Below are 13,608 nucleotides of genomic sequence, written 5' to 3' on the forward strand. Positions count from 1 at the left end.
AGATCAAGTAAATAAATGGATGGGTGCCTTGTCGTGTTGTATGCGTTCTGGAATGTCTTTTCGATGGTCCAAGGTTTGAACCCTGCCAGCCGCCATTCCCCCAGCACGCTGCGGGAGATTTGATCTGAAATGTAAGTCTTTAATTCTGGAAGGATGTTATAAGGAGAGCTGTAAACTCTCCCCAGTGAGTTATAGGCCTACATAAAATTATCTTTCATTATTCCGGTTTTTTTTTCTTTGCATATTTACAATAATATTTTAAATCCAAATTTACGTAATAAATGTTTGTGGTGTAATTTCTAAGTGTTTTGTTCACTGGGATTTTTTTTTTTTTTTTTTTTTTTTTTTTGGAATGACACTAGGCTACCACATCCAGTCTGGAGAATCGCGGGAAACTTCGGAAAAAAAAAACATTTTCTTGCTGTCTACAACAGACATATAGAAAGAAGAATGCAGGTCAAATAAAATTAAAGCGTCTAGAGCGCAATTTAACTGTTCGTCCTTCTATTATTTGAGAATAGCAGGTCTAGAGTGTACACTCTTACAGTAGATCTCAAAACCTTACAAAGGAGGACACGGAAAAAAAGACAAACTAAACTGTAATGTAGATTACATTGTATTTAATTAAACAGGCCTAAAGTTCCATGATTAGAGCTCAAACGAATTTGCGGAACTCCACAAGACCTTTTTTTTTTCAAATTTGAACATTGTGAGAAAAGTGTCTCTAATTAGTAGACTGCATGTTGATGAGTAAAAACGCCTTTTTTTTCTTTGTTTTTATGCATCGGAATGCAAAATAAACACAAGCAGATCTTGGTGTATTTTGTGTAACTGGTTTCCTTTGAACAAACGAACAGGTTCAGGAAGGAGACAAAATAAATGTCATCCTTCTGGTGTCTATTAGTGATTTTGTGCAATTAATCCAGAAGATATGAGGGAATAAAAACGATTAGTGGTGAAGATCCGGACATTTTTACAATTTAGGCCTTAGGCCAATGGCTGCTCATAGGCGATAACTGCTGTATGCTTTAGTCTTATATTGAATAAGGGGGTTTTATCGTAAAACAAAATTTGGAAAAAGGGGGGGGGGGTTAAACTCCAAATCCCCTTGGCTACGCTTATGGAATTTGGTGATTGCCGTTTGCATTTTTTTTCATATAGAAGAGCTTAGGGGGTTTGAACCTCAAAACCAGCTTGAGGGGGATTTTAAACTCAAAATCCCCTTGGCTGCGCTGGGGCAAGTGATGGTTTAACATAAAATCTCATCTAAAATAAACAAAATCAAAGCAAAAAAATCCGTCACAAAACTCCACTTTTCCCCACTCACGCAATTCGGGGGGGGGGGGGTTGACCACAATTTAAGGACCCCCCCCCCCCCAGGCTACGCCCATGCGGCTGCCGGACGGAGAACACGACCAGAAAAAAGGAGGGCATTTCCTTGTTTTGCCGGACGTCTGGTAACCCAACCACAGCTACTCCCATGCTAGATCTTATCGTGATTGGAAAACACATTCCTCGTTCCATATGCAAAAACAAATTTGTTCAAATGCTTTTTCTTCCCTAGCGCTATATAGAGCATTGAATGGGTTACCTAAGCTAGCCAGGAAAACCAGTGACTTGGCAGAATTTAGGTCATTGGTTAATATAAATGGCTAAAGTGTCTAAAGCAAGGCTCATATTACGTAATCATCTTTTTTTTTTTTTTTTTTTTTTTTTTTTTTTTTGAAGTAACGTCTGTATTATAGATTTATAATTATAAGATAAGATGGGTTTCATCCTGAGTAGAGACAAATTTAAGAATTTAGATCTATAGACTTAGATCTAGAATTCTAGATCTATTATAGATCACAGACCTACATATTATATCAATTTATAGGTCTGTGACCAATATTAGCGAATGTCAACAACACAGACCTATATAAATGTCTGTTGTTACCATATATACTATGAAAATATGATCGACAGTAGATCGTAGATGTTGATCAAGTCTAGAACTAATAGATCTTGATAGATCTAAATCTAGAGAGATGTAGAATTATTTAGGATTATAAATAGAAAGTAATCTAGATCCAGATATTATTAATTAGATCTAATAGTATAGACAGGTTTAAAAACAATGTTAGGTACGTAGACGTAGGGTAGGTAACTAGTATAGTACATTAGTCATTAAGTCATTGACATTAGTAGTATTGTTTGTTTATTGTTTTACATAATTCGGATGTTCCTTCAGAGTTGAAGATAGTTTACTTCCTAGTCCAAACCTCCCGCAGGACGACGGGGGATGGGAGCAGGCAGGGTTTGAACCCTCGACCGTCGATAAATCCGAACGACAGTCCAGCGAGCAAACCGCACGACCAGGCAGCCACTAAGACTAAGTATAGTTATAGAAACTAGGGCCTATTAGAATCTAGATCTAGATAAGTTACCGATAATTTTTATAGATTCTAGTTAATAATTATACTGTTACACTGTCTGTGTTAACTGTTAGTTACTAAGTTAGTGAACTTAGTGACTGTTGTGTTACTCAGGTTACTGTACTCGTCTGTACTATATAGACTAGTCTGTAGTATCATGATCATCACTGTGTAGCTCAGTAACTAATAAATCTAGATCTAACGTCTAAAGACTAAAGAAGTGACAGTGTAAAGTGTAAGTGTAGAGTCTAGATAGATCTAGACTAGAATATTGACTAGATGAATGTGACTGAATGCAATTATACATAAGTCACTGAACCATAATCTTCAAATACAAAAACCAAATTTAATAAAATTCTCAGAAAGACACAAAGATAAAGGCACATTCCTCGTTCCATATGCTTGAACAAATTTGTACAAAAGCTGCTTCCATCAGCATGGAATGGGTTGCCTGAGCTAGCCAGGAAAACCAGTGACTTGGCTGAGTTTAGGTCATTGGTTAATATGTATGTCTAAATGCATGACACATAGACATAGGACGTAATCATCTTCTTTTTTGAAGTAATGTCTGTATCATATAAGATAAGAATGTCAGAATGATGATAGATTGATTATTAGATTAAATAGAATAGATCTAGGCCTCATAAGGCTAAGCTAATTAAGTTATTTATAGAAAAATCTAGATAACTAACTCAACTGAAATGATGGAAATGGAGGCTCTACCTAGCCGGCTGCCTGGTTTGCCTATCTATGGCCATCCCTGACAGTATAAGCCCACTGGAACAATATAGTCTAGATCTAGATAGTATAGGCATAGGTCTAGTAACGTATTTGCAAGCAATAATAACTTCTATTAAATTGACCACTTATTTTATATTTAGGACAGTTTTATATAGAATAAACACCAAAGCAACAGTCACTTGATTGAGGCACATTTAACGTTCACCAAAATGTCATGCTAAACAACAAATCTTCCATCATAAAAATTAAAATTAGTTTTATATTTCAATTTGTATTAAAATCTTGAATTGTTACATAAGGAGTAAAATTTATATTTTTCATTATTGCCCAGAATTAAACCTTTCTGCAGGCTGGAGTTGGCCAATTGGTCATAGTTTGTCCTTCACTGATCTTGACTCAAGAAGAATTAGCATCTAGACTAGATAAACTCCATAATAATCTCTAGAAATCTAAATTAGACAGCCTTTCGTGTAGATCTAAGACTTTGTTATTCTCCTATCTATCTCCTTTGTCTTTAAAACATAGATTTGAGATTATTTGCTTGTAGAACACCATGATCTCTTTTTCTTCAGTTTGATAGAATTCTCGCTGAGCGAATGAACAGTCTTTTGCCGTACTCTATTTCATCACCATGCATTGAGCAATGAAAAAAAAAATTCCCCTGTAGAATAATGACCAGAAATACAAAAGAAATACCACATTTTAAAATATTTTTCCCTTATTGTATAGTATGCATTTTCATTTTTCACTAGCTTCAAATAAGTTTTATTGTGTAGGATTTTATTTTATAAATTATTAAATTTTAATTGTTTTTTTAAGTTTAAATTTGTTATTATTCTATAATTAGTTATAAATCTAAATACTCTCACTTCCTTGCTCATTGGATGAGCAGTACTCTTTTCATTGCCAGTATATTAAAATAAAAAAAAAGAAATCAGAGAGAGAGCAAAAAATGCAGTTACTCCTTCCTTACATGCAGTTAATCCTTCCTTACATGCAGTTTATTCAATTTTGTTTTTTCAGTTAATGCTTTTTGTGTCTTTTATTATAAAGTCTTTTGTGCACCATAATGATTATCCTTTCCACACCAACTGCTATTCTGAATTCAACAAGTATGCAACTTCTTTACAAAGGATAATGATGTTTTCATATGTATTCTGAAATTGGTGGGTAATCAGCTATTAGTTAAAGGTTCAGTGGGTATTCAGGCACCACTCTTTTTGTGTGGGTCTAGGGATTCATAATCAGGATTCGGTCTAGTTTTATAATTGTCAGAAGTAGGTAGTGCAAAGAAATACATTTTTGATTACACACTCATGTTAATAACATAATATGCTGTAAAGATAATTTTTTTTTTTTTCCACTTTTATAGCAATTTAATAAAGAACTTATTTGTCAATTTCTTTTTCTCTAGGTGATGCTATTTGGTTATTGACTGTGGCCATTTTATGGGGGTTCACGAACCCTCTTTTAAAAAGATACAGTACAGGTGTTGACAGTATCAAAAGACATGGCAGAATTTCACAATTTTTGGCAGAGTTTAGGTTCTTATTTTTTAATTGGAAGGTTTGTTTCTTTTGACTGATTCAAATTAAAAATTGATTTAATACAAACAATATTAAAATGCTAATTAAAAGAAATAACTTGTATAAGATATATAAAGTAAAATTGCTACATGGTACAGAATTAAGAATAAGAGAAGTAAAAGATTGAAAGACATCATCAAAGACTGATGGGTCTCACACTGATATTGGTTCATGTAACATCTCATCAAAAAACTGATAAAGTTAAAAGGTCTTCTCAAGAAAAGACTGGTATTCCAACAGTATTAAAGTTTTAAAAAAATGAATATTTTATCATCAAAGCTAAAACAAGAGCATGTATTTTTTTTTTTTAATTAATAAAACTCTAGATTATGTAATAATATCAAAGCTGGGATATATCATGGAACAAAGTCCAAATCTCAGGGTAACAATTTTTTGGGGAGAAATAAAGCATATTCTCTCCTAAACCCATGATGTAAAAATGTTTTTCATTTAATGTTAAAAATAGAAACTTAGTTGTTGTTTTTTTATTACTGTATTATGTATAAAAAGAGTCCCTTTTGTAAGCATTGACGAAATAATATTCTATCTGCTTAATTCACCTCAAAATTATGTCTTTTTTTTTTTTTTTACAGTATCTGCTCTCATTCATAACTAATCAGATGGGTTCTGTTTTATATTATGTAACATTATCTTCAGCAGGTGAGACATATTACCATATTCCTGTGCAATATACATCATGCTATAATTATGACTAGTGGAACACAAATTAATTGTTTATTTTTTATTGTTTCAATAATTGTGATTTTGTTTTTCAGATTTAACTCTTGCTGTACCAATCACAAACTCACTTACATTGATTGCTACAGCATTTTCATCACAGATTCTAGGAGATAAAAATATGAATTTAAGTAAGACTTTTGTTTAACAATCTACATATTGTGTCTTTTTTTGGAGGGGGGGGGACATTCTTTGAATGGTATTTATTTGTATTTATTTGTTGATAATATAGAGACTTAACTAGGTTCTATACTAGTCATTATTATTATGTCCTATTACTTTTGTTGTATTGATTGTTTAGTGAATCTGAGGCTATGTTGATAAAAGTATTTTTTTGTTTTCAATACAGGGACATTATTAGGTGCTTCACTTGTCATCTGTGGAGTTATTTTATGTGTCTTCAGCAAGTCAGAGACAGGAAGCTGATACTTTATTCCTCTAACATTTCAACTGCCAAACTTAATTTAGAACAAGCATCTAATGGTGTGAATTATGTATATTTAAAAAAAAAAAAAGAAATTCATATTTTATACAGTTTGTATGCAATTTTTTTTTTTTTTTTTTTTTTTTTTTTTTACCTTTTACAAAACGAAAGAGATTGTTGTTGTTGATGATGATTAAGAAAGTATAAACTTATACTAAGCCTAAGTTAAATAAAGATAAACAAGTGATCAACAAATGCATTGTTTTACTTTCAGGGGAAATGGTTACACCAAAGATCTTGTATAAAGAAAATTTTTGAATTATGTGCCTTGTTCTTTTCAAAATGTGCCCTACAGTAGTATCTTGTCAAGTAGGCAGCCTATCTGTTGAAAGAAATATCTAATGTATTTCGTGAAAAGTATTAACTTGCCAGTAAGTAATTATATATCTCCCTGTGCCATATAATAATAATAATTTAGGGTTCTGTCCCTTAAATGGTATTTGTAATGGTTCTATCACTGACAATTTCATTTTAAGATTACTTCTTCGTTCTCATTTTTATGTTTGACCAATATAAGAGATGAACTGCGCAGTGGTTTCCAAATCAGGGAGCTCTCCGAATAGTTTTCTTTCTATTGAGGTGTTTTGGGGCCAGTGTCTTGTACGGGCCTCATGGTAAAGACATGGACAGGTGACACTCCACATGAGCAGATTTCACTGGTTCCAATTTTGAGCTTCCGGTACATATGTTGTCTCATTCTGTTGTGTCCGGTCCTGAGTCGAAAGATTAGACGTTGATCTTGTCGGGATAGCTTATAATAGGCATCATCTTTCTTGTGATTAGGATGAGAGCTTGTCCATTTCTCATTTATTTTATTTACTATTAGTTTCTTCTGGATAGAGTGCAATGTTTAATTATGTGTTTGTTCTCCCACTCTTGGCGAGTGTGTCAGCCTTCTCATTTCCTTCTAGTTGTATTTTAAGACTTGAAAGCTTAGACTCTTTCAAATAAACTGTTGCTCTGTTGATAAACCGAAGAACAAGTTCACTTTTTTCATTACTTGATTCATCTCATTTAGGATAACTACTAAAACTTTACATCATGATCATGAGTCGAACTGGTTTGTGGACCAATCATATCATCTTTTATAAAATCTTTGTTAGCTGATTCCATGTTAGGACTACGAAAAGAGAAAAAGTTCTTACTAACAAATTTGTCCTTTTCAGACAGCCGTAGATTAAACAAAAACTAAGACAATATAGCGATGAATTTCTTAAAACCAATCTATCCTTCTAATTTATACTTTGAAATGATTAAGTTTTCACAGACTTTAGGATTTTATGTTTATTTGATTTCAATAATTGAGTAACAGACGCAGAACTCATCGGATTACAAAAGATGTAGTTGTTCTTAATCAACCATGACAATTTTTAAAAATACCTTTAAGATGATAATAGTGTGTGTCGACACTAAAATCAGACTGATGTGCTCCCTGGTCGTGGCCACATTCTTATATGCATGCGAATCTTGGACACTGACTGCCAATCTCGAGAGCAGGATCCTAGCAATGGAACTAAGATACTACTGAAAGGTCCTAGGTGTCACTGATGTGTCAAAAAAAACGTAAACTCAAACTCTATAGCCACATCAAAAGGTCCTCAGGGCTCACAAAGACCCTCCTTCAGGGAACAGTACCAGGAAGAAGAAGAAGCAGACAGAGAAAGTAATGGGAAGACAACATCAAAGAATGGACAGTGAATAAAATTCTATCCAAGGCAAAAAACAGAGAGGAATGGAGAAAGACGGTTGACAGATCTTGTGTAGTGCCCCAACGCCCAACAGACTAAGGGATAGGTGAAAATGATAAAATAATTAGACGTAAATTTATTAATTAAAAAAAAAAATGGATAAAGACGCATTTCTGAAACTGTGCCCCACCCCACCACCACCAACACACACACAACTGTTTTTACGAGAAGTGTTGGCAACAAGAATTTTTAATGAAGAAAATAGTTGACTACGTCGTCACCGATACATTTCTAGAGTCTTCTGTACGTCAGCCACACCGAGTGACGACTAACCGATCTGTTGAATTCTGTTGTGAGAACAGGCCTGCTACCTCTTGCTGAACACATCGTACGATGATATACAAACGTGCATGTTCTACTGTCTCCATTGTATCTCACTCTTCAGTATTGGCTCGTCTCACCCCCTTCTTACCATACTTTATTCGACCTGTGCAATTCTTACTAGCCTAAAAGAAATATTGCGTTGTCGGCGCCCAGGAGAATGAATTTTCAAAGCTTAGAATGAAGAACAACTCTTGGCGCCGGAGCGCTATCTGGCCAAAGGGATCGTCAAACGTACAACTTTTGGTTGGTCGAGTTGTACACGTTTGAGAGACATGAGCAGAAAGTATATTTGATTGTCTCCCCTTATTGATCCGCTATGTACCGAAACAGATAACAAAGAAACTCACTCATATACAATCAACTGAACATCTCGGCTGAAGAGCGTTGAATATGAAGCTCTTTCCTTTTTGGAGTTTAACTCTTTGAATCATCTCACAGTGTTCTCGAGTCCTCTCAAACAGCTAATGAAACATGGACACTGAATATGGACGAATCTAAAACAATTCGTAATAAACAAACATAAACATAAAAATTGTGTGTAGTCTTGTCAGCTGCATGCAACTGCTACTACCTATGGTGTTATGAGTTTTAGTAAAAAAAACAACAACTATATTTGTATTTATCATAAATTGTGTATAGCGTGACTTGCATGCTTCTATACTATGCTCAATGTGCTTTGGTCTAATCTCTTTTGCTCAGCAAACACAGCTGAGCTCAAGTCAAATGTATGATTAAAAAATGTATATCAACTCTGTATGGTACAAATTTTGTACACGTTATTTCTCCGACTTCCCATTCTCGGATCAAGTTAAAACTTTGCACAATAACGATATACGAATCAATCGAAAAATCGACCATATTTTTTAATCAATAAGTCATAATTAATTATTTCGTATTAGAGATAGTACTAGCTAAGGGGAGATACTCCTTATGTGGAGAATTAGGTCGTCGCCTAAAAGATTGAAACTAAGTATAGATAACTAGAAAATCTTCCATTTTCATAAGCACTTGGCTGGCTCAATGGTAAAGCATTAGATTGAGGATGCTTAAACCCTCGAGTTCGAATTAAAGGGGAACAATTTTTTTTTTTTAAATTGCTTTTAAAAAGCCATCACGCAAACCTTCTCCCAAGTACACCAACCTCCCTCACCACTGGCCCACACAAGAAATTACACTTAATCAAATCAAAGTATATATTTTTTTATTTTACTTGTTGAATATTTTTAATCTACATTGGTATTCGTACTAAAGCATTATCCATTAGGTTGTATGAAGGCTTATAACATTCTGCTACACACTCCACTTGGGATAAAACTTGTAGCACAACAACACAGATTTGAGTGGGATGAAAAGTGTGCCCTAAAACCAAGGTAACAACGAAAACAAGAAACATTTGGCTCATCAGAATGTAAAGAATTTAGCCGAATGACGTCATGTCACGATTTGTAGCAGACGTGAGAATAAACGTGATTTATAAGATAGGAGAGTTCTTAGTTTGAGCTCTTTTTCCTAGACTAGAGAGTTGTTTAAAAATTGAAAAGATAAACATATATATACTTTAATATAATATATACAATTAATATAGCATACTAGTTATATATCTGTTTTCAGATCTTTTTTAATGTCTGTGTCTTTTAATATCTTTTTATTTTTCATGACGGCATTCAACTTAGAAATTATTTCTATTTCCATCTATAGGCCTATATTTTTTTAAGTCCATTAATCGCCAGTCTACAAAACTCGTAATTACACTTTTATTGTTGCAATTGTTTTTAAAGTATTTTTTTAAATCTATATTAAACAGCACATCATTGGAGGCGACGAAGACTTTAAAATGTCGCTAAGATTTATATTTTTGTTCAAGCATCAAACTAAAAATACAAGCATGACGTCACAAGACATGATCAGACTTTTTTCTTGCTCATGACGTAACAGATTTTTTTCTTTTCGGTAGCGGGGAGGGGAGAGAAAGTCTGCTAACTATCTGGTTCTGTAAACTGTTACGCTACTTCTCTCATGCAGTGCACAATCACAGGATGTAGTGAAGACATCCCTCCCTTTTCTCCATATCTTAAGAATACTATTGAACTAGACCCTAGGTCAGTGGTTCCCAAATTTTGTCCATAATGGAACACTTCGCACATTTGTAACATATTGCGGAATACTGCCTATGTTTTATAAAGATGTTAAAAAATAATAACTAAACAATATTCTAAATTAATTATAAACCTGTATAGGTTCCTATGCTATCAAGCAGCTTCATGTGAGATAAAAGGCCAGATTAGACACAATGGTGATCTGTATGATCACTTCCCCATAGAAAATTGTGTGAAGCAGGGCTGTGTACTTGCCTTTATTCTGTTCGCTATCTTCTTTGGCGTAGTGTTGGCTCCAATGCAGCACCGACTCCACAAAGGCACCAACGTCAGGTTTGGCTCAGGCAGCAATGTGTTCAATGTTTGACGTTTACTGTCCCATGCCAAACAAAAGAAATGGTCGTAACAGAGCTTCTGTACGTTTTACTTGCTCACACTGAACACGATCTCCAGCTCGCGGTCAACGAATTGGCGCACGCTGCCCCTCTTTTGGTTCAACTATAAACCTGGTTTAAAAAACAACAACAGAAATCGTGCTCCAGAAGTCACTCAATAAAATCTACTCAGCCCCAAAGATCACTGTTAATGGGCATACCCATAAGATGGTAGACCACTTCACATATCTGGGAAGCATAGTATCAAATGACGCATCGCTTTAAAATAGACGTTAATAACCTTCTGGCTAGGGGTAGTAGTGCTTTTGGACGCGTCCAAGCGAGAGATGGCGGAATAAATCGCTCAAACACACCAGATGTAGAAAGAAGGATGAAAGTATAACAGCGCCTGGTGTTTAAAGATGTCCAGCCTGTGACCGCAGCTGTTTATCAAGGATTGGCTAGTCACATGACGAGTAGCAAAAGGAAAAGATGTTTTATTGACACGTAAAATGCCTCAGAGAATTCATTTTGTTACCAAGAACTCATCAATTTTTTTTATTTACTTAGACATTAATTCACGTGTAGGCCTATTATTTGATTACTCCAATAATTTGTGGAACACCTAGTCAAGCCTCGCGGAATACTTTTGAGTTCCGAGTAACACAGTTAGGGACACACTGAACTAGATAATAATAGTATAAAGGACTTTCAATCAAATATTTTAAGGATTGCAGGCGGGACTAGACAATCGGCGGTTTTGTTTGTTGATAGTGTTTTCTAAATATAAACCTGGCGTCTGCAGCTTGTAGGCCTAAAGAGAAAAAAAACATCTATAGGATACGAAAGAGAAGGAAAAAGGTTTCGTCAGAAATGTACATGCCCTTTAACGTTACCTTAACGGATTCTATTTCTGGAAGGATTGGATTGCCTGTTCCTGAGGTTCAAAAGATGGAATGAAAATAAGAGCCAAAGTTTAACTTGTCAATGTGTGAATGGCAGGAAAGAAGATAAGCTCGAGATCTTTTACATACACAAATTTTTTTTTTGGAGTGCATTCAAACGTTTTTTTTTATTTAGTATTATCCTAACACGTTGTACACATTCATCTGTAAATACATCTTTCTAAAACACCTTACATTTGAATACTTTAGATTTATTTGAACTAAAAAAATGTTTCTCACAATATTTCTCTTCAAAATCTGGCCACGCACGCGAATCAATTCACGCGCAACAATTTATGGGTATGACAGACAAGGTAGCTGATGATATAATGCAGATATTACTAGACGAGTATAAACGTCCTGCTGAATATAAAACATGAATCATTAGCTTTGAAGTCTGATACATCACTATCGTCTGCTTAATGCTTATTTATAACTTTTTTTTCATTGATTGTACTTTCTTCTAGAAAGAAAAAAACACATCAATAATTCATTGCATACCAACCATGATAAAAATGTATACTCTTGCTCTAAAAGCAGGGTCAAGGTACTATTTGTACTGTACTACCCTCCGATGATAATGCTAACATTATGTCTGTTGTGCATAATATACAATGCCAAAGTGTGTCAATAACACTGTAATTGCTACTCAGTATTATGGTATGCGCTCTTGACTGTCGCCTCTATGGTTCCGGGTTCGAATCCTTCCCGCCGCTAGCGGGGCTCCATTAATAAAGTGCAGTGAATAGTCATCTGCCGAAATTGATAAACACTAAATGTGGCTCAACAAAGATGGCTAAGACATATTTTAAAAGTCTGTTATAGAGATCAAGTCTAAATCAAGGAAATCCTATGCTGAAGTGGGAGTCGACCCCTTAGTAAGATTGTGATAGAGCGTCGCAGGAGGTTTGCGGGACATGTTCTCCGACAAAATGAATTACGTATAAGAAGAGTTGCGATGACATCCTAGTACAACTTGGCGCCACACATTCATGGAGGTCCTCAGAGCAGGTGGGAAGAGGCTTCAGACATTACCAATGACAGATTTTTATGGAAACAGCTTGACGGCAAATGCGCCGAACGGCGCGGGAGGGTCTAAGTCAGTAAGAATAGCACATTAGGTTTTTGAAATAAAACTTTTTTAATAGAAGGAAAATGCACTGTAGATACCTCAAAATATCCATTTTGTTGGCTTTCAATACCAGAAATAGTGCTTGGCGGCGTGGCTCCGCCCCGCGATGGGGTAGCTGCTAGCGCTCCCCCAGACCCCCTTGCTGGCAATGGCGGCGAATCTTCAATTTTTCCACTAACTCCAGGAAGAACCTATTCTAGGGCACAATAAACGTCTTCCGAAAGAATTAAGGGTCAGAATGTAATAAAGATGATGTACACACACACATAAATAAATATAATTTTTTTTCGCGGGAGGGGGGGGGAAGTGTCCGGGGGCGGGGGTAAAAAAAATCCCCCCCCCCGAAAAAAAATCCTGGCTACGCCCATGCACAATATTATAATGTTTTAAACTCAATGACTCAGTTTGTCATAATAACTTACATTCATATCATTAAACTATTACATTTTTAACAGCGAATCAATTATTTATTGTAAGCACGAAGGTGCCTGTTGAATGTCAGGAGCCCAGGCAAACGAGCTAAGGCTTTAACACAACCATGACAGTCACAGCTGGCTGTTTCTTCATTCATAAACAGGACAATCTTAGCCAGATCTTTAGTTTCTTAAAAACCGGGAGATCCCATCCTGATCATCATTTCCTTGTAAGATTGCTAGCTTACCGCTGAGTCTTGACTTCGTTTTACAAAAGTAAGTCTATGCTCAACTCAAATTGTTTTTTGTATTGCTATGCGAAATTCTACACATCACATAGTTGTTCCACTGGGCACAGCTGTTATAAATTAACGTTTCCACTTTACAGATTCTAGAGTATAGTTTTTGGTTAGACATGTCGTATAGATCAGAACATTTATAATGTTATGCGCTTCCGCGGTGTCTAATGCAAATAAACCAAATGGAGGTAACACTCTAAGTAATACGTCATCCAATAACACCAGCGAAAGGCCGAACAATCAATAGAAGTTAGACGACGCTGATACTGAATGTCGAACAAGTTTAATAGCAATGAAGGGAACCGTCGAATGTCA

At 35.2% G+C, this 13,608-nt stretch overlaps 1 protein-coding gene across 1 annotated transcript; it reads left to right on the top strand.

Moving 5' to 3' along the window:
• Positions 1-1,959: 1,959 nt before the first annotated feature.
• On the top strand, positions 1,960-6,154 carry LOC106064161 (transmembrane protein 234 homolog). The gene is made up of 5 exons (XM_013222668.2): positions 1,960-2,123; positions 4,570-4,721; positions 5,335-5,401; positions 5,518-5,610; positions 5,829-6,154. The coding sequence occupies exons 1-5, from the start codon at positions 2,117-2,119 to the stop codon at positions 5,903-5,905; spliced, it is 396 nt and encodes a 131-aa protein (XP_013078122.2). The 5' UTR covers positions 1,960-2,116; the 3' UTR covers positions 5,906-6,154.
• The last annotated feature ends 7,454 nt before the right edge of the window (positions 6,155-13,608 follow it).

The sequence above is a fragment of the Biomphalaria glabrata genome, chromosome 5, assembly GCF_947242115.1.
Source record: "Biomphalaria glabrata chromosome 5, xgBioGlab47.1, whole genome shotgun sequence".
NCBI classification, from domain to species: domain Eukaryota; kingdom Metazoa; phylum Mollusca; class Gastropoda; family Planorbidae; genus Biomphalaria; species Biomphalaria glabrata.